Here is a 26304-nt window from a genome sequence, read left to right as displayed (position 1 = left end):
TTTCTTTGATTTAAAAATAGTACACAATAATACTGGGAGAAGTATACTCAATATGTTATTAAAGGGCGATGGGCAGCTACTTTACCAGTGCACCACCCAACGGGAATCAGCCAAGTGTTTCTATGTCTCACTACTAAGATATAGACCTAGGTAATCCGGGATTCTAGACAGTGATACTACTCACTAGGTTCATTGTTTTATTAACAAATGAGCATAAAAAGTACAACCACATTTTGTAATAGCAAGAAAATACAAAATTTGAGAAAATTCAGTGAATCTCCCATCAATCCAGATCAACTGTCAAAAATATGTTTGCATTTCAACACAGAATCTTCCAAAGAAGACTCTGATATTGCACATAAAAGCTTTCATAAAAGCCACATTGGTCTTTGGAAGATATTCATATAAAACATGTAAAAATAAATTAGATTCATAAGGCTCTGCACTTTTGGAGTGTCTGACAGTTAAATGAACTATAAAGACTGAATTACAAAAATGTATTGTTATAATACTGAGAAAATCCACATTGTCCATTAAAAGAAAGGTCATTTCCAAACTAGAATAATACTTTCAAATTAAAGCAGGTTCTCAAAAGAACGTACCGGTATACGTATATTTCCAAACAGTAGCCTCAAATAGATGCCCGGTTCCTTTGTGGTCCAAAACAAATTCTCGTATTAAACGCCTGGGCTACCATTTGGAAATATACAGTATGGTCATGGGTTCTTGTTCAAACTAAAGAAGCCTAAGTTGAACGACAGGAGAATTCCTGAGAGGTTTAGCTCAAGGCCTCAAGCCTTTGTAGTTGCCCCTTGTAACGGCAATTTCTCTCCGTAAAAAATAAAATAAAAAACATATTCAGAGTTGGTGCCGGAGAAAATAAATTTGAAAAACTAATCTCAGATCAGGAAAAGAGCAACTTCAACATCACAGAGTGATTGTGGCACTGCTCAAGGGTCCACAAATGAAACTGCGATGTATCTCACACCCTCTGTAGTTCGGAGGCCTTCGTGGTAGTGGGTGAGACGGCCCGGGTGCATCAGGGCCCAGCCTTTGATTGGTGCTTCGACTGTGCAGTTGTAGCGAATGAACCTGCATCCACCTCCCTGTTGTTAAAAAGAAAACAGGAGGGCGTAGAGATCATCAGACAAGGCTCACTTGTGCTGGATATAAACAAATGAATGGGTAGTAGGTACAACAACTGTTAGCATGGAGATGCCAACATGCTTTTCTTCCCACTTTCAAGTTGTTTTTCATGTAAAATATGTCAAGTGTTCTTATGATCAGAAGAACCTTACATTTATGCTTTCAAAGGTTGTAATAATACTACTGCCGAACTAATATTCGGCAGTACCGTCTTCATCAAATACTTCCCAGAAACTACTAGTTAAAGATATTACTGTATTTGAATGATGTTCTCTGTCATTTCCAGTTAGATGTCACAGTGGCTCATTTGTAGAGACGGTTTTATGTCACAATATTGAGGGTTTGCTTAGGGGTTTGTTTCAAATCAACGTCTTTGTAAGAAACTGAAACTATTTACATAAAAGACAGATCTAGGTGACTGTCAAGATAATTTACAGATCTCCTTCACAATTGCATTGTTGCTCACTTAATACAGAAATAATGAATGAATTTGACTCAGTTTTTCTAATCAAAGATGCAGGGCATTGACCAAAACAAGAAATACATTTTCTAGCACATGCAAAGAAGAAAAAGTTGGAGACACCAAAAAGGCCAAAACATGCTTGCAACAAAAACATTCAAGGTACAATGAAGCATTAACATGTGTCCTCAAACCACTGTAGTACTGCAATGTTTGAATTTAAGTGGTGTGCTATTTGTAGACTTATGCTTCTTAAATATCTGCAATTAGATCCTCTGGTGCTGGCCCTGAAATTGGTCTAAAACTAGATGGCATTCAGCCCCAACCTCTGTCAGAGGTCCAGGACTCTAATCTGTGGACATTTTTAAAAGGAATCTTAAGGCATAGCATTTTAGCACCGCTTTCACCTAAGATATTTCACCTAGATATTTCACCTAGAAAATAAAAATATGTTATTGCATTTAATGCATTTCGTAAGACATAAGCCTGTTCTGAGCCAAAGTTCCAGTTTAGCATTAATGTTTATTACACAGCTTGGTTGAATGCTTGATTCTGATTGGTCAATTACTGAATTCAGTGGGGTGTTATGTAGATAAATCACTGACCAAGGACTGTCTAAAGAGGACAAGAAGCGAAGACCGTAAGGGCGCCGCCATGTTGCTCACATGGTGCTCCATGGAAGGAAAGAAACATGCGCAGTTGAGACCAAGGAAGCTGAACGAGGAAGTGATGGCTACATAAAGCCCATTGCGCATGTTTCTTTCCTTCCATGGAGCACCATGTGAGCAACATGGCGGCGCCCTTACGGTCTCCGCGTCCCGTCCTCTTTAGACAGTCCTTGTCACCGACAGGCTGATTAACCTCAGCAGTCGGAAAACAATAGAATCCATTTTCGGGTACTGCATCGTCTATTCCTCGCTCAAATGTTTTTGAGAGCAATGTTTAACTGTAAATGACATTGTGTGTGTGTTTACATGGCTGTCATTGTCATGTTGGAAAGAGAAGTAAATCAGCAGGTGCTCCGAGGGTTTGATTAGGCATCGGTCTGTTATAGAAATAACAGACTGCTTAATTTGGCGATTGACCAATCAGAATCAAGCATTCAACCAAGCCGTGTAATAATTCTTGATAATGGCCGCTCCGCTCTATAACAGACCGATGGCTAATCGACGCCAGCTTTGATCAAAGCCTGCCTCAGAGCACTCTGCTCATCAAGCCGCACGTCCGCATCAGCGCCGTAACAGAGGTGCCGGCCCGGTAGTACAACTACTTTCTTGAGCGGAATACCCACGGACATATTTTGTATGCTAAATAGCCAAATTAAAACCCATGTAACTTATAGCCCTTTTACGTCAACTGTCTATTTATTATTTTATGTTAAGTAGCCGTGTAATAAGTGGGATAATGTCTGGCTAGCAGGTCATTGTTGGGAGATAATTCACCTTCAGGGTGATAACAATGACCAGCTAGCCAGACATTATCCCTTACATATAGCATCTCTGAGATGACCCCAGGATATTATCAGGACATATCCCACACGCTACTCACCTGGTAATCAAGGACCTTTTGGTTGAGCGCAATGTTTATAGTGAATGTGGAGGCATCGTGGTGTGGTTTTAAAAGGGGCTGTTCATCTGGCTTATATCTAACTACAAACGCCAACTCAAATTGAGCCTGTGAAGAGACAGACAGACAACAGAAGTCTGAAAAGAAAGTCATGGAAGATCTTTTTTTTTTGGGAAACTGGGCCTGTAAGGCCAGAGAGAGAGAGAGTAACTGTTTGTGACTGGATCTCCTGCTGAAAAAAGAATGCGCATTAGCACCATTCCTGTTCCGGCTTTCGCATCCGGAAGTTAAACAGAAGAAGTGAAAGGAAGAAGGGCAAGTCACCTGCAGCCCTCCCCTCTATTACCTGACGGTTCACACTCTACCGCCCTCCACTGGTCATTTACCTGGTAGTCGGTTTCTTTGCTGTTGAGAGCTATGTTAATAGTGAAAGTAGAGGCATCGTGGTGAGGGGCAAGCAGGGGCTGTTCGTCAGGTTTGTACCTTACCACGAAGTTCAGGGGAGAGGTACACTGATGATGGGGAAACATACAGTATAAAAAGGTCAACACAGAGTGGACATCAGCAACACAGAGCGAGGGGAGCCATGTACTCAGTGTAAACAAATGAAAAGTCAAAGACATTTCCTCGATAACAGAAGTTGTTCGGCTACTTAAATAGAGAAAGTAGTTCAAATTATTGTCACCCAGTCTAAGAATCATACTGTACATCCATCAACAAGGAGCACATGAGACACTGGTCATGTTAATTTATTCTGTATCCTGGATCTTCTTCTTAGGATGTCGCCTATTTGTAGTAGAGACATAAAGCCTGAATGCAGGTGTTAACAGCAGGTCTGCAAATATGTGTTGAATGTTGACCATTCCTGAGCTGTTATGAGAATGGGCAAGCTGGAAACTGTTCAGCCATTATAAGGGAATCACTTAAATGTGAATTTGTGTGGTGTGTAGCCGTCAGTGTGCCATCAGGATACATCGCACAGGAAACCCAATCGGCTCAGTTGGTTTATCCGCTCTTTAGCATGCATTCTCCAACCAAGCAATCACCATTCACAAATAGTACTCTAAATGTGTGTGTGTGTGTGTGTGTGTGTGTGTGTGATCAGCTCTGTGGAGTTATGTCCCTGTCCAACATCTATGATTGTGTAGCAGGCAGCCATAAGGCAGATCTAGTCTATCAAACTAGTCCTTATCATTCATAAATATACTACATAATATATGCGACTTGTCCTGACTGAACTTACTTTGTCCATTAACATTATTAACTTATTTTTCATCAGTAACAACATTTGTCTTGTCCAGCCACCACATAATAAAATACTCACCAAGAAAAGGTGACACAAAAACAGAAAACATGTGACTAATATGGTCACAGTATTATAATTATCGGTCAGACAGACCATTCCCACAAATCACAAGAAAACTGGGAAAAAACATTGGCATGCAATGCCGTATTTTGCCTCAATAATTCTAACGTGTGCAGGCCGTAGATTTTAACTAGGCCATAATGATAAACATTTACAGTTATATGCTGAGTTGCTTGGCAGCATTTACAGGCTGCAAACAAAACTCATTTTAATGACCGGGCTTTTGCAGCATGTCTGTTCACAGCTAAACTTTTTGTAATGGCATTGCACACTTGGACTTCAAAATCTTTCCCCCTCTTTTGAAGGATACCTTTCCATTTAGAATTGTAGATCAATGTATTTGGATGAAATGTTACAGCCACTAACAGGGCCCCTTTGTTTCACTGTCGAATGCTAGCAATGCTAAACAAGTAGTTATATAAAGTTAGCGAAAGTTGTGGCAAATCTTGGGAAAAAATGCTTACCACTAGCTTTTTTCACAGATGTGTTCATAAAGGTGTCTACTATTACATATCAATTTGTTCCAAGCAAACTCCCTTGGGAAACTTTGTGACAGCATGTGACGTGTCAAACTAGGGGGTTTTCATGATTCTGAATCCATTGCTAGCATTCATTTTGCATGAAAAACCCTCCTTCGGCAAAAAATGGCCATAGGCAACTAAGGCAAGTGGCTATGGCCGAATTTAGTTTTTCGTGCAAAATGAATGCTTGCAATCAATGTATTCAGAATCATGAAAACCCCCTAGTTTGACACGTCACATGCTACTTAAAGCATAATGACATTTTACATTTTACAGACATTTTGCCATACATAGGTTGTTAATGGTACCCCAACTTTAAGCAGCTGTCACAAAGTTTCCTAAGGGAGTTGGCTTGGAACAAATTGATATGTGACTTTCGCTAACTTTAAGTAAAGACACAAATATAGAAACCCGACACCACCACCATCATTGGAATAATGCATAATAATTATGCAATGTTATTAAGAATTATTGTCAATTCTTTCTCTAAATTATTAAGAGAGAGACGGGTGACAGCCGTAATGTAGACGGCACTCAGGTGAGCGGTATGTGTTAGTGCCCCCAGCCTGTGTCCTCCGTGAGGAAGCCCAACAGCCCTCGGTGAGGCCTTTAGGAGGGCCATGCAAGCAGCAAGCAGAGCCGCAGCACCATTTCCCTGCAGAACCATTGCCCACCACTCCTGAATGAAGTGTCTGGTGCTGGGACTCTGTTGCAACGCACAGGTCCTGAGCCTGGTGAGAGCAGGAGTGGACCTGGTGAGACGTAGGAGGGGCCCGGACAGGAGACAACCCACAGAGCCTAGTCCTTCCATGCGCCAGAAGTGTACCTCCCAGCCCTGGCAGAGTAGTTCTGGAGTAGTTCCAACGGATTGTGTGGCCCTGGTTTTGCCCTAGAGGGACTGACTGAGGGTAGCTACAGCGACGTAAGTCGGGACTTGATCACCCCGGCTGGGTCGCCTGAGTGAGGGGTATGATGTTGGAAGACCCGAAACCCTGTTGACCTCAGGATACATCACTGAGGATACGTCCCAGGTGCATCCATGCAATGTATTTTTTAGTTATAGAGAAATAATTGACAATAAGGGAAGTTGTGTAGTAGAGTAGAGACCTCCTTCTGCTTATCACGTTAAACGTTAAACTTTAAGCAGAAGGTGTGGTTTCTTAGTGAAATTTAAATATATCCGTTTATGTGCTGACAAAAAATATAAATCTATCTTACCTTAGTGTAGTAACCAGGATACATTTTCTCTGTAATTGGCGCGACGTAATCCAGTAGAACTTTGTGCCATTCTTTCTCATAGTTCACTTGGTTCATGTGGATGTCAATGGTGGGGACATTTTCATAGCCACCTTGGATTCTGGCGTCCTGAGAGAAAACATTTAAGAAATGACAGAATGAATGACAGTATCACACTCCGAAAATAACAGCTCCCCGCTTTGCGCTCATCAACGCCATCTGAGCAGCCATCTGCTGGGTGAAGTAGTAATTTCCCCTCCCCATGGGAACTACCTTTCCTTTCTACAGAGTTGTACTGAACATGCATATGACAATAAATACAGTTGAAATTTGACTTTGGTGACAATGTTTACATACAGTAGTGTCAAAACAAAAGACCAAAAAAAGTTAAACTGCGATACAATATGATTACAGGTGAAGATTGTATCACTTTATACAATCAGTACCACCTTTTCTAACATGCTAATCAGTGGTGGACACACTGTAAACTTGTACCGGTATTAATGTTACTGGGTAAACAAACTGCAGTATACAGCAAAATTCTGAGTGTTAAGTCTAAAAGTCCTAAAAATACTATATCAAAAGGAATTATTTGTGGTTAGTTTCAACATTCTCATAAGTTTGTATCTTTGAGCCAGGTAGATACAATAGTATAGCTTACCTGAACTCATTTTGGGACTTCACAGGGTCTCTTATAAGCAACTAACAAATCAGTCTGAAAGAGAAGCAAAACTTACTGTGTTTGCACCACCTGACCACTGTCCAAAGTTTTCCATTTCTTCGACTATGTGATCACAGGCGATATCGGAGAAGAGTGGGAACCAATAGACATCTGGACAGGGCTGGGAGACAGGAAAAAATTAAGAGAAGCAACTAACTTAGTGACCTTACTCTACCTTAAAAACATCTTCAAACATCTTCTTCATCTTCAAATCTGTCTCTGTAGAGTGAACATTTCTATAACAATCACTAAAGTCCTACCTTTACAGAAAGAACAGAAATAATTCAAATCAATTGGGCCTATTATAGTTTACACTACAGTATAAGAAATATGTACTTTCCTGAAGCTCAACTTTTTAAATTATCTACAGTATGCCTGCTGTTGTTATAGTTCCAGCCTGCAGAGTCAAGTAATCGACGCAAGAATACATACGCAACGCAGGGTGAGATAAATTTCTCCCTTGCGTTGCGTCAGTTACGTGATCCGTCTCGTTCCGTCGGGTTGAGATCTGATCCCGAGCCAACGCAACCATATTGCTTGCGTTGCGTACCTTGCGTCGAGGACACCCTGCCCACCTGGAGGCAGCAGAGAGCAAGAAGGCTTTTCCTCCTCTGCTCGACCGCTCTTGAAAGAGGACAACACTTCCACCAGCACATTGAGTTGTAAACGTAAACACGATCGGCATGGATATATCACATTGGAAGTTAAACAGGACAACATGACATCAGCGTTCGAAGCACTGCTTTGCAAACTCGTCTGTGATTATCAGCCCTGCTTTTCAGACGAGAACTCAGCGGGAATAGAGCGGAGAGTGTGTGTGTCTAGCAAACCATGACCTTGAAAAATGGGATAAACACCAAACCGAGACCCTACACACAGAATTCTGCAAATCCATTCTCCGTACCCAGCGAAAAACACCAAATAATGCATGCAGGGCAGAATTAGGACGATACCCACTCATAATCAAAATAAAAAAGAGAGCACTTAAGTTCTACAACCACCTAAAAGAAAGTGACCTAGATGCACTCCATAACAAGGCACTCACACACAGTGAAACTCTAGAGAGATGCCCCCTCAGCCAGCTGGCCCTGGAACTCCGGGCACAAACACAAACAGAGCCACGAGATAGAAAACCCATTGGACTAAACCAAATTATAAAACAGCAAAAGGAAAACTATCTGACACACTGGAAAGTGGCAACACAAAAGCAGAGTAAACTAGAATGCTATCTGGCCCTAAACAGAGAATACACAGTGGCAGAATACCTGAGCACTGTGACCGACCCAAAACAAAGAAAAATCTTAACTAGGTACAGACTCAGTGAGCACAGTCTCGCGATCGAGAAAGGCCGTCATAGGCAGACCTGTATCCCGAGAGAAGACAGACTATGCACCCACTGCACACTAAATGAAGTGGAAACCGAGCTACACTTCCTAACCATCTGTCCATTGTACCAAGACATCAGAGACACATACTTCCCACAGATTACAACCACACACGGAGATTTTGAAAACATGACCAATGACAAAAAACTCCCATATCTGCTGGGCGAAGTACAACAATGTGCAAACACAGCAGCAAGATTTGTGAGTTGCTGTGATAGGAGAAGGATATCAAATGGAACACAACCACCGTAAAGACTAATCATTGTGTATATGCCTGCACTATACCTGCATCGAGTGATCTTGAACATAGAAGTTGATCTATTGAAGAATCTGACAAAGTACATAATTTTTGTTTTTGTTTTGATTGTATTGCTGTATTGTTGTACTGTTCTTTCTGCTTTGGCAATGTAAACGTATGTTTTCTCATGCCAATAAAGCCCTTTGAATTGAATTGAATTGTGTCTACATTTTTACATAATGTGTGTCTTATAGCATCGTTTAAATGCTCCGTTTGACTCCCCCACACAAGGAACAAAACGGACTTCACTCACAGTCAGAATCAGGTTCTCTTTCAGGATCCGGGTGTAATTTGGATGGAGGTAGCGCTCTTCCCAATCCTGAAGAAACAAAGTAAATAGAACATTATAATGGTATACAGTAAAGTGCTCTGGTGGTCCAATGTTCTAAATTCACACATTATTTTAGACAGATCTTACTGATCCCGTGGGGAAATTCAATTCAAAATAGTAGAAATCAAACATTAGCCTGGCACATTGACAAAATGTAAATTCAGGCTGAATGTCACGCTAATGGATACAGCCAGGTAAGAGTAGAGAGAAAATTCAAAAACATTGTTTTTACTGTATATTCTGGACAAATCATTCAATAGCATACAAGGTTTCTATTTTTCGGATAGAAAGACTGCTAGATAGACTGCTAACGACGTATGCCGATGCCCACCAATTTGTTTTCAAAGATTTGCCAGAGGTCATTATGGAGATGTTCGATCTGGTAGTTTTCCGTCGACAGGATGCGACCAAAGGTGTGTAGATTGGACACGTACATGAACACTCCCTGGAATTAAAAAACAATTTGAAATCAGAGATTTGAAATTACTACACTGACTGAAAAACCAATGTGTCATGCATGTTGAAGGTCATTCCGTGTGTGTGTGTGTGTGTGTGTGTGTGTGTGTGTGTGTGTGTGTGTGTGTGTGTGTGTGTGTGTGTGTGTGTGTGCGCAGATAGTTGGACAATGAATAAAAAAGATGGCTAGATCAATCACTGACCGCATCACGAACGTTCAGACATAAAGCCATGTCGGGGTCCAAGTTGTCAGAGCTGAATAAGTCAAACTGGGAGAGCTCCGAGTGCAGGAGGCCGGCCTTCAGCAGGTACACACTGGACAGGTAGGGGATGTTCCACACACCCCTGCAAGCAGGCAGAGTCAGCAATGTCACCATATCCTTTACCATCACTAGCATTACATATCTCTACTGTCCGGAAGAAACCACCTAACTCCAAAATGTTCATTTTTCCAGAAAAAGAAAACTTTTTTTAACCAACACATAGACATAAAGGGTGTTCAATAGCACTGATTTATGCAAAAAAGAAAAACACCTCAAAAATGGAGTTAGGTGGTTTCCTCCCGACAGCAACGATATGCATAAAGTGCATAAAGTGAGTACCAAAGTGAGTTTAACGTAGTGACATAGGATTTAGCCAGTGGGTAAACACATTTACACATACACATATAATCGCTCCTGCTCCTCGTACAGTGAGGACGCTTCGCTTCGCCGCTCTCGCCTATGCTTGCATTCCTCAACTGATATCCATGCTTTATTTTATTTTTTTATCTCTACAAGTGGATCCTAGATACTTGTAAACCGATGGGACTGTTTTTGTTCTTTAGATAGAAGTTTTTGCCTACTTCAAAATACCCTTTTTTTTTACCTTCTGTGACTGGGTACGTGGCACATAGCTAGCTATATAGCTAACTAGCTCTGGATACTTGGCAAATAGCCAGCCATGCCCCCAACAATCTCCTCAGAGGACTTTCAGAAGCTGCTTCAAAAGATTGCATTGCTGGAAACGGAATTACACCTCTTAAGAGTGAATTTGGGAGTAAAACATGGGAAAGAAAATCACACGCAGAATAACTCATTCGTCTGGAGTACTCTCGGCGCAAGGCCAAAGGACATGAAAGGTCGAAAAACTGTGAGTAGCGGGCGGGCGGTGAGAATCTCACCGCCCGCTATAATATTAACTATCTCCACAGTGATTACTAACAGAGATAACATGAAAGGACGGCTAAGTGGGAGGACTCGGAACCCTGATAAGACCAGCTGGCCTACGCTCCCCAGGGCTCGATTCTCGCACCTTCCTACCTTCCCGCCTGCCTAAATATGTCCCAAACCGCCCCCTAAGGTCTTCCACTGCTGGCCTGCTCGCTTTGCCTAAAAAAATGGCAACTAAAAAATACGGGGAAGCAGCTTTTTGCTTCTACGGGCCGTCGGCATGGAACAAGCTCCCACTGTACCTTCGTCAGGCAGCCTCTGTAGACATTTTTAAAGCTCAGCTCAAGACCCACTTCTACAACATTGCTTTTAATTGATCTTTTATTTATTTTTTATTTTTTTGTTATTCATGTCCTCACTGTATTGCATTACTGCTTTTTTTTAATTTATGTCGTTGCCTTGCTTTTCTTTTATTCTCCATTGTTCTGTAAAGCACTTTGAGCTGCATTTCATGTCATGAAAGGTGCTATACAAATAAAGTTTTATTATTATTATTATTTAAATGGAATTCATTAAAGGGATTTAGGATGTGAAATAAGTGAAGAGAAAATTTGGTCAACTATAATTTCCAAAGTTGGGTGGGCCACTAGGGATATTAGAAGCAAATGTATACATTACAAAATTATACATGATTCTACTATACCCCTGTGAAACTGTTTAGGATGGGTTTGGTGGAAGACAAAAGGTGTTGGAAATGTAAGGGGGAAATGGTACATCTTTACATGCTTTTTGGGGGGAATGTCCTGTGGTTTTACCATTCTGGAAAGAGGTACTGAGGAAACGTTGCCACAAGGGGTCACCAAGGCACAACGTGCATTAGTCACTGCAAGTCTTATCACTGCAAGAGCTCCCACCAGAGATCACAGACTGGACCCAACTTATGACTGAAACTGCATCTTTAAATACTCAATTGCCAGGAACAACAATGTCAAAGGACAGTTCCAGGACAGTTCCATGAAATATGACACTACCTTTATTTGTATATTAAAGGATGGTTGCATTAACAATTTGTAATTGTAATACATTACAGATGATATAATCACTACTGTCAACAACAGAATGTGGAGGGGTGTTGTCCATTTGGGGTAGTTTTTGACTGCTAGTTGTGTTTTGTTTGTTTTTTCTTGTCTTTTTCTTTTGTGTAAGTCATGTGTATTTTGCATGCTTAATTGGAAAACCATTAAAACACTTTGATGACAAACAAATAAATAATCACAGCTGCAGTTACAAATGGGTTAGGTGTCCACTCCACGCAGAGGTTGTATTGTGTGTATTTGGAGGAGAGCAATGCTGTGGCCACTTACCGCCTGCGTCCCTGGACGATGTCCACATAGTCCTCAGACCTGGCATAGTAGCTGTCCGCGCTGAGGGCTCCCCAGAAGTTACTCCACAGTCGGCCGACGCGAGTTATCATAGGTGCAATGATAGGCCTGTAGAAGCATTAGAATAGTTTTTTACAATTAAACATTCAAACACACTAAATGGATAAATATGTGCCATTCAGCAATACAAACACGAACAAAATGTGTCATCGTTTCTTACCGATTTTGCTCGATGAGAATTTTGAGGGTGTCCTCGTTCTTCAGGACCACTTCGATGTCCAAGCTGAAGAAATAGCCACAGTCCTTGTCTTGTCGACACATATCACTGAGAACAATGATACAGGCACACAAATGGACATGTTAATAATCAATAGATTTGATTAAATTAACCGAAAGCACTAGGAAAACATATTAAACAATTACTTCAAACTCAACTTTATTTGTCACATCACATGTTTACACCAAGTATAAAGGAGAGGGTGTAATTATTTTGTGCAAGCCTCCTCCGACCACAGACATGGATAATAAATATAGAATAAACATTTTAAAAAGACATTTACTATATGTTGTCAAATATACAGTGTTCCTCAGTCTTGTACTTACAAATATACATAAATGTAAGCTTAAGGGCGAACAGGACAATCAGCATCATGAAAGAGAAATGGATGGACTGACAGATGCACCAGAGTGCCTGCCACATGCCCATGGAGATCCCTGACTTCTGGGGAAAATTGATTATGCCCAAATATGGACAAGCCCGAACATTTTATGTGGTGTGTGTGACGACATTCCAGAAATCCATCCGCATCAATCAGTAAGAGACAGGGACAGGGGGGAAACATCAGGAAAGCTTTTTCAGTATAAAGTAAAGTTCTGCTCTTTGAGTCATCTTACAGGCCAAAATTGCGTGATGTAAGACTGTCCATGTTTTCCTCAGGACCGACGAGTTTGACATCCTGATACAGAGTCCCATGTCCCTTCAGGAATGAGCTGACCTGCTTCTCATGATGAGCCTCCTGAAAGATAAAATTACACTTATAATGACTCCAGTCAAACTAATAAAAATCATCAATAGTCACCATCATTTCCATCATTTTGGATGATTAGATATTTCAAAGCATACCTTCACCACGACAGTGGGTGCAGGGCCAATAAGGCAATCATGGAAGGAGGTAGGGCCCACACACCATTCTTTTGGTAAATAATTACTTTATTGAATAAACGACAACGTTTCGATCTTAGTAGAACTTTGTCAGGTCAGTACGGTAGATATTTCAAAGCAGAGTCGCAAGGTACTTGAACAACCTTGCCTTTGTGCTGATTGTGTTTTTTCTTCTCCCCCCCACCCCCTCGAGGCTCATACGGAACTAATTTAAAACACAGTTCACAGGGAGGAGAAAAATGAAATACATCTGATCATAAAATGTATTTTATTCATCAAACCTGGCTGATATCATACATTCTTACACTATAACATGATATGTTCTTTTGTAGTGTTTAACAATGCATACTTTTGCATGCCCACTAACAATGAGCCTGTGGGTTCTCTGTTTAGAAGCTGTCATGTCATGCCATGTCACATTCCTGCTTATTGTAACTGGAAGACAGAGGCAAGTGAGCACATGTGACTCGGTAGAGCATTGACATGAGAGCAGTTCTAGAGGTTTAGGGTTATGTATGTAAACTGTCTGTCTGTGCATATCTCATGTCAGATATGATTAAAGGATAGGTCGCCGGCCCGGACGGTTAGCTCAACCGTCTGGGCCCCTAGGTTGCCAAGCCCTACGGCCTTTCCCGTGTGTCATTTCCCATATCTCTCCCCCTTTCCTGTCAAACTACTGTAATCTATCAATAAAAGGCAAAAAACTAACAACTAACGGTGGTAAGTGGTAAAGCAGAGAGACGGAGCTCTTTAGTTTGTACGCCCCCAAACTCTGGAACTCCCTGCCAGTCAATCTGAAAATGGCTGAATCAATAGATGTGGTATTTAAGTGTAATCTTTTTGCCTTGCATAATGATTAATCTGTACTGTATTTAGGATCAGCACTTATTTTATATTGAACACCCAGCTTAACCACATGTATACTCAATCCTACTATAAATGTCTCTGTACGTGTGTGTACGTCTGTAATCCACGTAACTCGAGAACCGTTTGCCCCGCCTACTTCAAATTTGGCACATGGAGGCCTTCCACGCCACCACACGGAGTGCCCCTCACCTATAGATTCCATGACGTCACATTGAGATTAGGCAACACACTTCATAAGAAATGGTGGGATTGGTGAGAGAGCCATCCTACAGTGCCATTATACGCGTTTCATGGAATTGAGCCCACAAGAAGATGGGGACAAACAGTGGACAGGGTGAAAAGAACAAAGGTGATTCTGGTCCCGACAGCCTTCTCTTCTTACCTTGTTGTAAATGAAGAGTTTGAGCCTGTTTTTGGGATAGTTGAGTTTCAGCAGACGCTCAAAGAAGACTGTGACAAAAGGCGTAGGCTGTTGAATGAAAATGCCAATCACCACCAGCGGGTATTCAGTCTCCTGTAAGGGGAAAAAAAGACCTGGAATTATGACTGAGGTTTGGGAGAAAGGACTTAATTCAATTCCGTAAGAAATTCTGACATAGGCCCAGGCCGTAGCGTAACGGTCTGGGCACCGGACTGGTAATCCAGTCGCAGTGTGCCGCGGGTTCGACTCCCGGACCCGACACGGCCTTTACTGCATGTCATCCCCCCCATCTCTCTCCCGTTTCCTGTCAGCCTACTGTCTGTCCCTTCAAAAATCAATAAAAGGCGTAAGCCGCAAAAGAATATCTTAAAAAAAAAAAAAAAAAATCTGACATGTTTTAACTACAGCAGTAAGTCATGTATTTAATCCATTTAGACCTGAGATGATTCTACAAATGCCTTCTAAATCCTGACAGAATGTTTTTTCAGAAAACTATGAGTCGTTCTCAAACATTTTCATGTCAAGGACCCCCAAAAATATATGTAATTGGCCGCTGACCACCATCTGAAAATATGTTGTTCCAGGGACCCTCCCAGAAGCAAAGATTTGAGTTTAAAACGTTCGCTCTGAAAGAATATACATTATTCATATATTCAAAGATTTGCACCATATTTTCACGATTTTACAAAAATAGCAGATCTACAAGCTTGTATGAGCTTGTAGATCTGCTATTTTTCAATAACTAAAGTATAACATAATGCTTAAAACACCAAAAGGGGTTCCTGTCCAGAATGGGTGAACTACAGTAGTTAATGACTAAGCTTCCCAGCTATTAGCCATGATTGCAGTCCCAGAGCCAACTAATAGAACTGTTACGACATTGAGGGGGCAAAGAAAACAGCGGAGCGCCGAGAAAACGTAGCAGCAGACTCGCTGATTTAATGGGTAACAGACAGTAACACATTTGAGTCTCGGTGTACTCGCGGACAGTGGACTCCCACGCATACTACTCCGCCCCACACCAAACTCCTCGGGGACCTCCAGATTGACATGTCAATATGTTCGGGTGTCAATCAAACCAACTGCGTCAGTAGGCACTATAAAAAGGTTTTATTCATCATTCTGTGTTGCCTAGAACTGGAGGTCTGGGGGAAAAACAGTAATATTATGAAGTACATATTTTCTTTTACTTGAGAGCTACTTTCAAAACGACCAGCTCAACAACATATACCCACCAAATATCATCCCATTGCTGAAAATAGTTACAAAATGTAATTGAGGGGGCTTTCATAGGCTACATATAAGACAAACGCACATGGAATGGGAAATAGAGGGGGAAATGGAAATGGTAGGGTTTATTTTTTTCTATTTGACTTTGCTACTGATGATTGTACGCAACAACAAGTATTGCATTGTGTGTTTGAGCTGACAGGCCCTTTTTGATGTCAATCAATCAAGTCATCTCAGGTCATCTCAAGCGGCAGATGCAAAAATCTTTTTTTATATTAAAATTATATATATTTTTAGGGGCATGTCATGTCGTCTACCTGCTAGGGTTGGGTGACGATACGAATACATCGTCAATCGCGAATATACAAATCCAATCGCCGAATATTTTTATTAGGCGATTTCTCGGGACGATTTAGCCCAATTAACCTGTAAAGTGTGAGCAACATGTGAATCAATTTGGCCCAGCAAAGTAGTAACAGCGGCCGGGTGGAAATCACCTCCTCCGTTATAATGTATGCTCCCACAGTCCCCGCACTCAGCAGCATCGGGCACCGGGGCACGGCACTTACGGCAGCCGCCAGCCAAAGTAAAGGCTGGGAGCCTGGGAGCTGAGGGAGGCTGTAGCCTACATGTTGTTTAAGCTCCAGAGTCCAGACCCATGCAGTTTAATAATATACAGTCACAACAGAATGCACACTGCTGTCTCGTGTCTCATCACAATCCCAATGCCTCACCCGTGAAGTCGGGGGGGGGGGGAAATAAAAAAAACTGTCTACTAGTGTTAGTGTATAGGCTCGGGGATCATAATAGCGCTTAGCTTAGCGTGTAGCCCCTACTGGTGCTGCAACCCACTGATTGAACTTCATATCCGCCTGTAATCTAAGTTATTTTTATTGACAACGTGAACGAACACCGACACCAGCGCTGCAAAAATAGATCTACAAGCTCTCAACGCGTAGCGAACGGCACTGCAAAAACAGGCAGGACGCGATGCCTTGAGAGCTTGTATATCAGCAGCAGCCCGGCCGCAGCAGCTTGTGGGCTCCGCTGCTCCGCTCCAAGCCTACGACTGACCGGTGCGGGGAGGCAAGGGAGCAAGTTACCCTGGCTGCGCAGCTGCGCTGCAGAAACAGACTGATCTACAAGCTCTCAACACCTAGCGAACGGAGCTGCAAAAACAGGCAGGACGCGGCGCCTTGAGAGCTTGTAGATCTGGCTTTTTTGCGACCTGCAGTGAGCTGTTCTCACTTTACTTTTATGACACGAATACATCGTTAATCGGCGAATATTTGTCAGACGATGGGCGGTTGAAAAAAATTGGCATATCGCCCAACCTTACTACCTTGCAAAGCCCTACTGGTAGATCGTGATCTATCTTTTGGGCACCGCTTAACGTCAGATCAGGGGTTTTGTCGGCGAGCGCCAAAAATGCTCCCCGACAGCATAATCGGAGCAAATACCGGGCAGTGTGTACGAGCCATAACGTGTTGACTACACTACACTAATAAGGACACATAATAATAACTAATAACCCATCCGTTGGACCGTTACTAAATGTGGAGTCAACTCCCGCAATTTCCTTCTTCCCATAGTGCTCTGCAACGTAACTCTGGGATGAGCGGCCTGTCAGGGCCGCGAAATTCTAGTTACTTAAATTCTTGTAACTCAGTAATTGTAATTGTAACTCTTGTAATTCAGCTTAACCCATTCTGGGCGGGAACCCCTTTTTGTGTTTTAAGCATTATGTTATACTTTAGCTATTGAGAAATAGCAGATCTACAAGCTCATAGCGCCGCACCGGGTGCCGCACTACGAGCTTGTAGATCTGCTATTTTTTGAAAATCGTGAAAAGAATCGTCCTCAGGTCTAAATAGGTTACATTTATACTCATCCTGGGACTTCATAACAGAAAAACAAACAAAAAACAGCACCCTCTTTTCCTTTGAATTTGTGAGTCAACAGTCTGTCTCGAGAGACTATGGAGTGAAAGAGACACCGGGGGAGTATACATTTTTAGATATGCTGGGCCCGTATAACGCTGAGCACAGCCGTAGATCCTGAGATAGAGCCCTGTTGGTTGTTCCTAAAACTCTCCTGGGATGATGAGGTTTTTGCGGCATGATCCTGAGGATCTAAGACCAGTCTTTTAGACCACTTAAATATACTTTCATTTCATCGTGACATTTTGCATAGTGTTTATTTTATTTTCATCTTATCACCTTTCTTTTCTTAGATGCCCTTTCTTTATGCCTTCTTTGCTTTTTGATCTCTTTCATGCCAAGTTATTTTCTTGTTCCTTCAAGGTTTCTACTCAAGTTCCTGTAACTTTAACTTGTTTCTATAAAACTTACCACTTTGTAACCTTGCTTTACTCAATACTAAAGCAATAAAAACTGACCAATGATAAATAGAAAGTTTTATTTTATTTTCCCCTTTAAACACAACCATTCAGTTCAGTAGTAAATTGTGTAAACGCTATCCATTGTTCACCATAACTGGGGTATTCAGCTTGAGATTTGGGGATGAGCGAACACTGAACATGTTTCTGCATGTTTCACATTTTAGAGCCCCAAACCTCAAGCTGGATACCCCAGTTATAGCTATTAAATTCATTCATTCCTGACGACTTGTTAGAACTTAAAATCACACTCAAAACCTCAAGCACTAGAAAAAGCTTACATTCCTGAATCCTGTCATTCATGCAAACCTCAATATTAGGTGATGAACGCTGATACTAACTGGCCTATAGGATTGTATGTTCATTGTCCAATGCCACCAATATTTTTGCAATATTGATCTGGTGATCAATAACTGAAAACATTAAAAAAATAATACTTTACCCCATTAAGGACAGGGACCCCTATGAGTTGTTGTTGGATGTACAGCATATAGCAACTTTTAGCAAGTATTGCGAATCGATGTGTTGCAGCTTGCAAATCTGTCGCGTGACACCATCATACGACAAAATATGAATCAGGATTCAGCAAGTCTTCCATGCAGTCATCAGTAGTGCTGCCAGAATAAAATTCGAGTCGAATATAATTTGATTTTATTCCCTGATCTACCGATGTGAAAACAAATGCTTGCAAAATGTCACACATGATCAACAATAAAGTTGAAGTTCATGCACTGCACACAGTGTATACTGTATATGAACGTTATGAACAGATATGAATGTTGTTGCCACCCAATGAGTTCATTCAATGTTAACACTTTAAAAGCCAGGCGTTTCTCAGGAGTTTTTTCTTTTCTTTGCGGCTTTCGCCTTTATTTTATATATTTGTATAGAGGGACAGACAGTAGGCTGACAGTATGGTGGGTATGCAGCACAGAGGCAGCAGGAGTGAACAGGGTTCTTCCATTGCCTTTATTTTCCTTGCGTCTTGCAATGAGTTTTCAGTAAATACTTTAAAAGTGTGTCGCCCACAACTCACCTTGAGTCCTGAGAGTGGCCTTAGGTTCTCATGACACACTGTACAGCCTGTCTCAAATGTCCACACTTTTGGGATGTAGTTGCCCAGGTAGTTGATCTGGAGCTGGTAAACAAAACCAACAAAGAAATCCGATTGAATTCTTGGAATCTATAACACTTTGATTTACATGTGTGCTAAAGAGTTTACGCATATGATACAGCAACAATAGAAGGGGAAAGTACACAAGTCATTACAAAAATAAAAATAAGCATTTAAAGATATGTACGGTACAGTATGTACAAATATGTGTAGAATTAATCTAGATCGGGCAGTCTATTATTTTACTTTGTATATCGTTCAACCAAGATGACCCTTTTCTACTGTAAGGCGATGATTTGTACTTTTCTTTATATGCATCGCAATGAGTCGCATTATGAGATTGTAGATCTGCTATTTTTCCTCAGGCTTAAATGTTAAAGCACATTTACTGTGCTGGAGCCTGGAGGGAGACTGTTCTTTTGGCAGCCAAGAGGACATTCTACGATTGGACTTATTTCATATTTCCCAACTGTTCCAAACATGTGTTCACTGTTGCATTGGTTAAAGTGGGGGTTTTACCTTGGTCGGTCCGTTGCCATGGACCATGACAGGCAGGGTGTCATACAGCACGTTCCTGGCTCGTACCCGCCCGTCCTCGAACTTCAGCACTACCTCATCTGGAAACACACAGATGTCATATCCTGAAGTTAGCAACGCCAGGGTTGATCCAAAACTCAAATTAGTGACTTACGATACAAAGATAGCACCCACTAAACGTTAAACCTCAAAACTCCACAGGGCCCCACACACTACAAAGAACACACACACCCTACAAAATGTACATGTGAACAGACTCACATTCTCACAACAGATGGCATTCAAACGTGACCAGAGTCGCATTAAAAACATGGTGGAAATCACCACCTCACACACTAACTTTGATTTCTTTCAGGCGACATGTCTTTAAATACATAGCCACCGGCGTCCTATCAGGAACTGTTTGTGGAGTGGACGGGGACTGCAGGGCTTACTCAAACACACCCCTGTAAACACAGCTGCACTCCTCCTTAGTGTTCCGTGGGGGGAAAGAAATGCCCCCAATCCCACCTCCTCAACCCCCCTCCCTCCGTCCTACACTCTATCCTTCTCGAAGGCTATGTGTGCACAAGCACATCCCTTCCTCGCAGCAAACGCATACATTCCTGACACAGACGGCAGGCACAGTGAGAGGGACAGGGCAGAGCGAGGGAAAAGAAACAGGCAGGCAAAGAAAGACATGTCTGAAAGGGAGCCTCGCGCCTGAAAGAGCAAGCCCTTTCAAGATAATTACCTGAACTCCTTCACGAGCTGTAGTGTAATGAACGGTAATGTACTGTGATACCCATAATAAATGTTCAGAAAGGTGTGGTAAAGATTTGAGTTAGGATTTGAACTGTAGAGTGTTACTATTATGCCTTATGCCTTTATCCTTTATGTCCCATTCTCATGAACCTGAAATCTCAGCCAACTAGTTGCCGGAGGCATACAACCGGGATGCAGTATTTTTTATTGGCATTGGTTGAGCTGCTGAAACGAGTGCAACACTATTGTAATGAGCGTAAGTGTGTATAATGTATTTCACTCTGTTCACGCATCTGTTCACACATTCGTCCACCAGAGGGCACTAAAAATGCTAAATGTGCCAGCCAACCTTGTGCTGAAACATGTGACTCAACTATGCACACCTCTAGCTCTGATCCATAGCTCTAATGCGTTGCATTTGGAGCTCAACTTCCGGCGCTCGCATGAATGCAGACCAGCCTCTCCTCTTTAGCGCCTTCTACCGATATTGCCCAGAGAATTGCCTCATAGAGAATATTTTCCTATTTTCCCTTTCTGGCCAAAAAGTACAGTTTATACGTGTGGTGGGGGGCTCAGAGTGCGTCCACTAAGGAAAGTAGGCTTTCTAATGACACAACCCACCTTTGTTTTGGTGAGTAGCAAAAACGTTATTTTTATTTACGCTAAAGAGGAGAGGCTGCAGCGGAAGTTGAGAGTAACATAGCTCTAAATGAAATGCATTAGAGCTATGGACCAGAGCTAGCACACCTCTAGGTTGAGGTTCACAGTCCAAAGAGAGTATTTGTTTGGACATAAAACTTGATAACACATTATTGTTGACAGACAACATTTTGCAAAGTGTAAAACTCTCCTGTGATTATTATTATTACGTAACAATCCACAAAGTCTTCCTTCTTTCTCCCTGCTCTTTGAGCCAACTATCCATAGTGCTGAAGAGGAAGTGAAAGCAGGGGGAAGTCTTTCCTTCTCCTTCATCTTTTATTCTCACGGCACAGCATGTTAAACCATGCAGGGGCGGCTATAAACTGGAAAACAGCAACTTTGCAAATGTTCCATCCAGAAAAAGGAGAGGGAAATAAAGCTGGCATCAACAAAGAATAAACATCAGGTCACAATTGTGTGGATGAATGTAAGTGGCTAATGCCTGCCGAGGCAATTTGTTGTGTCAAATTTCTATATTGACTTTGTTTACTTTGATTTGTTTGTTGCACTTTGATGCATCAATAGAAGTGATTAGGATGCAAATGTTTCAATCACACGTGTGACTGTACCCTATAATTCCCTAAAAGCTGCTATCTTTAGGTGTTGCATTAGGCAACTTGAAATGCAATTTAAAAGGTAACTGTATAGCGTATGACCTTTACAATTCAGTTGTAACACAAGCTCTTGCCCTGTGTGCTGCATTGACAACTAGAAAAAGTGCCCTTCTGGGCACAGGTCTCCACCAGGAGGATAGGAGAGTGTGTGATGTTTGGCAAAATGTTTAGGAGTAATTTAAACATGTTTGTTTGGGTGTGTGTGTGACGTTTACATTGCCACAGCAAAAGTGGAACAAAACAATGAAAATTAGAGGTAAAAACACTTTCGGCCAGTTATAGCGCCACCTTGAGGCTGAGTTGAAATTGTTCATGTGGCATTTCTTCCTCGGCCTAGTGGGAATGTGCGTGCACAATTTCACGGAAATCACGCGATGTGTTCATGATTTGCAGCATTTTGTTTGAAACTGAGCACTCCTGTGAACTTTGGAAGCCAATCTTAACCAATCAGGATGGAGTCTGAGAAATCTGAAAGACCGGTTTCGTTGAATGGCTCTAGAGAGACTGTGTACCAATTTGCGCGATGTTTGGACAAAATCTGTAGGTGTACTGTGCAAAGCGGCCTCCTGGTGGCGCTATAACAGGCCGTTCTGGAAATTTTGGGGCAGAGGTTCATCGTTGGCATCCAGGGAGTGTGTGTGCAAAATTTGGCATCGACCGGGTTAACGGTGCGGGAGATTAGCTGCTCACGGACACACGGACACACGGACGGACGGACGGACGGAGTGCAAAACATACTCTCCCCCCATGCCTTCGGCCTGGTGGAGACAACAATGTCTGAACCCAAAGAAGTGATGTTCAGGAGGCACTCACCAAGGGCTCCATGAAGATTCTGGAACAGTCTGCATTTGTTGTCTAACGTGATATTTATTGATTTCTGAAAGCAGACAAAAAAAATGAAATGTTATACAATAGTAATACGACTCGCTAGTTCTACTTGCATGCAAAACTATCATCAACTGTGTCAAAACAATATACCAATAGACAAAAATAACCATAAAAAGAACAATGCGGTGATATGATCTACCCTTTTCTCAGAATTGATATAAATCTTGGTGAAGAAAAGCTGGTCACTCTCATTATCTTCCCCCGTCCAATCGGCAACCATCTCTTTGAGGTTGGGTAGGTAGCCAATGAAACCTAAGGACAGAAATAGAACCAGAAAGAAAGAAAGAAAAAGGAAAGTTAGGATTGGAATTGTTATAATACTGCATGAGTCATACGATAAACAAGCTCATAAGGTTACTGTATTCATTTATTTGGGTCAATGCTTTGGTTACATTTGTACCCCAAGTTAAAATAACACCAGGATATTACTGTGTACTGTAGGCTCTCCCGTTGCTTTCATTAACATCAACCCCAATACCCCATACTGCAACAGTGAAACCTGGCAAGGAGGTGTCAGCCAACTCGGCCAGGTGCCTGCCTTGACTACAGGCCTGTCATTTCCTTGCTATAAAAATACACAAAACCCCTTTTAAATGAACCTACAGTAGTCTACAGCATGTCATTAAAACAGGAGGTGTGTTATTTTATGACTTGCAGCTAAGATGCCTGGAACTGCAAGCTGCTAACATCTATAAATCTGACACACACTGAGTGGTGCAACTCCCCTCTCCCCCCCCTCTCTCTCTCTCTGTCTCTCATTAGCAGGCAACAGTGCAGCACTATCTCTCTCTATCTGTTTCACAACAGTGCCACTTTTGCACCTACTGCTACTCATAGTCACATAGGTTAAAGTCACATAGGTTAACACAGACATTGCCGTTCCTTGGAGTGGTTGCACCACACACAAAAAAACTTATGGAAATTAATTTGGACGAAATGAAATGTAGTCTCTCAAAAGTGCAATGACAACGAGCCATATCGGCAGCTCACTTAATTCCATTTGGATTGTAATTAATACCGTGTTAAAATGTAACTAATACGTAGACATATATGACCTACCGCCAGATCCCAGGAATCGGTTGCCCTCCCTGACATGGGGGTGCTTGTCCTCCAGGTGTCTATCAGGCCAGATTAGAGTCTCTGACGAGAAGACAACCTTGTGTCCGGCCTGCTGAAATTTCTTCAAAAGCTCTTTGGGGCTCGAGGCAAAGACCACATCATAGCTGTGTGAAACACAGAGAAAAATAGAAAACTTTACTGTGCCATGTTGACCAGCAGCGTAATTCAAAAGAATGAATGGGTTTCCTTTATGAGACACAAGTTTCCTGTGATGGTGTTTACTTTACTGACAGGAAAGTGTTGTTATGATCACAAATCCAATACATGGGAATATATTTCACTTAAAATAATTTAATTGTGGATCTCAGATTTCACATGGCCAGCTTGTAACATCAGTTGTATGACATATTATTTACTCCACATTTGGACAAGGTTTCAGCCCAATCTGAGCCAAATTAACCTCCATTGTAGGTTAAATACTTCAAAGTATAGTTAGTTATTATGTGTAATTTGCAAGATGAACTTAGGACACAAAGACCCCCTAAAAAAAGGCTAGACGCCTGGAGAGGCATGCCATAATAGTGATCAGTGTTTTAGTGACCAATAGTAGTGTCTTAGTTATAATAATAGGGAGGAAATGGGTTTTACACCATCGGGTTGCACAGTAGGCCAACTCTATTAGCAGTGACAGCTGCAGTAGTCTATACCTGTCAATGAACAGGATGATCTTGTTCTCATCCTTTATTTCATCCAGGGCCGATTTGAGGAGACGGATCTTCTGCCCTCCTCCTGGAGCTGTTGTGTAGTCGCCTCCTTTCCATGTCTCCCCTTGACCTAGCACCTTCACAGCCAAGGGAGAGAAAACCATTTATAAATAGGACATTTGACTTCTGTGCTTTACTTTTGACAAAACCATTTACACCTCATACCCTGCACAACACACTCATTGCTTCACATATTAAAGATAAATGGCCATGATCAAACAATGGGTGTCTATGTTCTCTGGAAGTATTCCGTAGGCAGAATGGTTGCTGCCAGGCATGGGTTTTTCCATGCCATTAATCGCTGCATACCAAACGGGGGCCTGAACCAGATTGCAAGTGTTCCCTCTTTTACCTTGACAGTGTAGTTGAAATGTTGTGCCGACCTCAAAAAACGCCTGAAGCCATCCGTCTCTTTAGTCGCAACTGTCAACACTAGAAGGTTGCCTGGAAGACAGGAATGATGTTCACATCAATGTCAGTGGTCCGGGGACTAAGTATTGAGTGAGTGAGTGCATCAATAAATAAAATAACTAAACATTCTGCAGTGCTGGCTAAGTAACATATAATAGTACTGAATGTGATCTCATGCTGTACCAGTTGCAGACATTATTATACCACATGAATGTAAATATTAAACTATACACTTTATTTAATGCCAGAAAAGAATTGGCGCCTTATAAAATAAGCACTAGCTGTGTCATGTCATGTCATGCAGGGATGTTTTGAACAAATAAGCCAGCTGGACTACGTGCCATGAGCAACAGTGAGAATAGCATGCGTCTGCATGCTTGTACCCTATAATTATTATCGCACAATGCCGCTATAAAAGATAAAGCGTCATGGATGAACATGAACACAAATGCTTATTAAATTGCTTATACAAAATAATGGGACATTTTATAGTAGCAGGCTAGCAGCTCTTCCCTTCAGCTGGCTAAGGAGAAGAAAAAAACATCTTTTGCAACAGATTTCACCCAATTAGAGTTTTATCTCCTATACTTTTGGTATCAAATAGGCTGTATGCTATGCATGTCAGTCCAAGTGAGTGTAATTAGACTACAAATGTGGATTTAACAAGTTCCTAAATCGCCACTGCAGAGCAACGGGGGTACTGGTCGTCACGTCCACGTCAGCGGCGACGGAACCGAGTCCAGAACGACCCGGTGAAAAGTCTCATGGAAATTCTAAGGATTTTTTAGTACAACGTAACTTAAACCAAACGTATTACAGCGCATATACGTACTACAGTGTAACTGTAACTAAACGTGCATAATGTTCTGTAGGCCTGCCGAGTGCAGACAGTATAGTAGCCTACATCAGTTTTCATACCGTCGGGGGTTTGCGGCTCTTTGGAACAACTTGTCAGCGATAAAAGTACTGCGAGAGTAATCCCAGAAAAGAGTACAAAATACACAGCTCTCATTTTGCCTTCGAGTCCTCCCAGGCAGCAGTGGAATGGAAGTGGTTTGTTGAGTTGGTCCAATCGATGTAGTACCGTAGACCGTCCTCCTGGACCGTTCTGGATGCTTTTAGGACTGATCTCTCAACTCTGACTGTGTAGAATGTTGACTGACTCCCACAAACAACCACTAGCCTAGGCCCACACAACCCCTCCCATTGGGGGCAATACATGTGTCTTATATCCCCCGATTCCCCCTTCCCCTTCCCCTTCCCCGTCCCACCTCTCTCTCTCTCTCTCTCTCTCTCTCTCTCTCTCTCTCTCTCATTCACAATCTGTTGGTACTTGGTATGAATGAGCGTTTATGTATCTAATATTAATGCTCA

General features: G+C 41.9%; 1 protein-coding gene across 2 annotated transcripts; it reads right to left on the bottom strand.

Moving 5' to 3' along the window:
- Nucleotides 1–174: 174 nt before the first annotated feature.
- plod1a (procollagen-lysine, 2-oxoglutarate 5-dioxygenase 1a) lies at nt 175–26098 on the bottom strand. 2 transcript variants are annotated; one of them, XM_083768677.1, is made up of 19 exons: nt 25849–26098; nt 24872–24963; nt 24463–24596; nt 23756–23919; nt 22836–22948; nt 22622–22685; nt 19731–19828; nt 19134–19235; nt 14431–14562; nt 12914–13035; nt 12240–12344; nt 12002–12127; nt 9690–9831; nt 9362–9475; nt 8953–9018; nt 7033–7137; nt 6278–6424; nt 3155–3280; nt 175–1106 (listed from the first exon to the last, which is right to left on the bottom strand). In XM_083768677.1, the coding sequence occupies exons 1-19, from the start codon at nt 25940–25942 to the stop codon at nt 951–953; spliced, it is 2202 nt and encodes a 733-aa protein (XP_083624803.1). In that variant the 5' UTR covers nt 25943–26098; the 3' UTR covers nt 175–950. The 2 variants fall into 2 exon arrangements, with proteins under 2 accessions (XP_083624803.1, XP_083624802.1); XM_083768676.1 differs by lacking the exon at nt 3155–3280 and adding an exon at nt 3559–3684 and having other exon boundaries at nt 25849–26096.
- Between the last annotated feature and the right edge of the window lie 206 nt (nt 26099–26304).

Source organism: Protomyctophum parallelum (assembly GCF_964188405.1).
Source record: "Protomyctophum parallelum genome assembly, chromosome: 7".
Lineage (NCBI taxonomy): Eukaryota > Metazoa > Chordata > Actinopteri > Myctophiformes > Myctophidae > Protomyctophum > Protomyctophum parallelum.
Note: the sequence above shows the minus strand (reverse complement) of the source record. Positions and strands in the feature narration are given on the sequence as shown.

What these genes read in the sequence shown, in the direction of transcription:
- plod1a (XM_083768677.1), bottom strand. Translation starts at nt 25,942, where the DNA reads ATGAGAGCTGTGTATTTTGTACTCTTTTCTGGGATTACTCTCGCAGTA. An exon ending in AGAGCCGCAAACCCCCGACG is followed by an intron (nt 24,964 to 25,848) that starts GTATGAAAACTG and finishes CCTGTCTTCCAG; the next exon opens with GCAACCTTCTAGTGTTGACA. An exon ending in ATCATCCTGTTCATTGACAG is followed by an intron (nt 23,920 to 24,462) that starts GTATAGACTACT and finishes TGTTTCACACAG; the next exon opens with CTATGATGTGGTCTTTGCCT.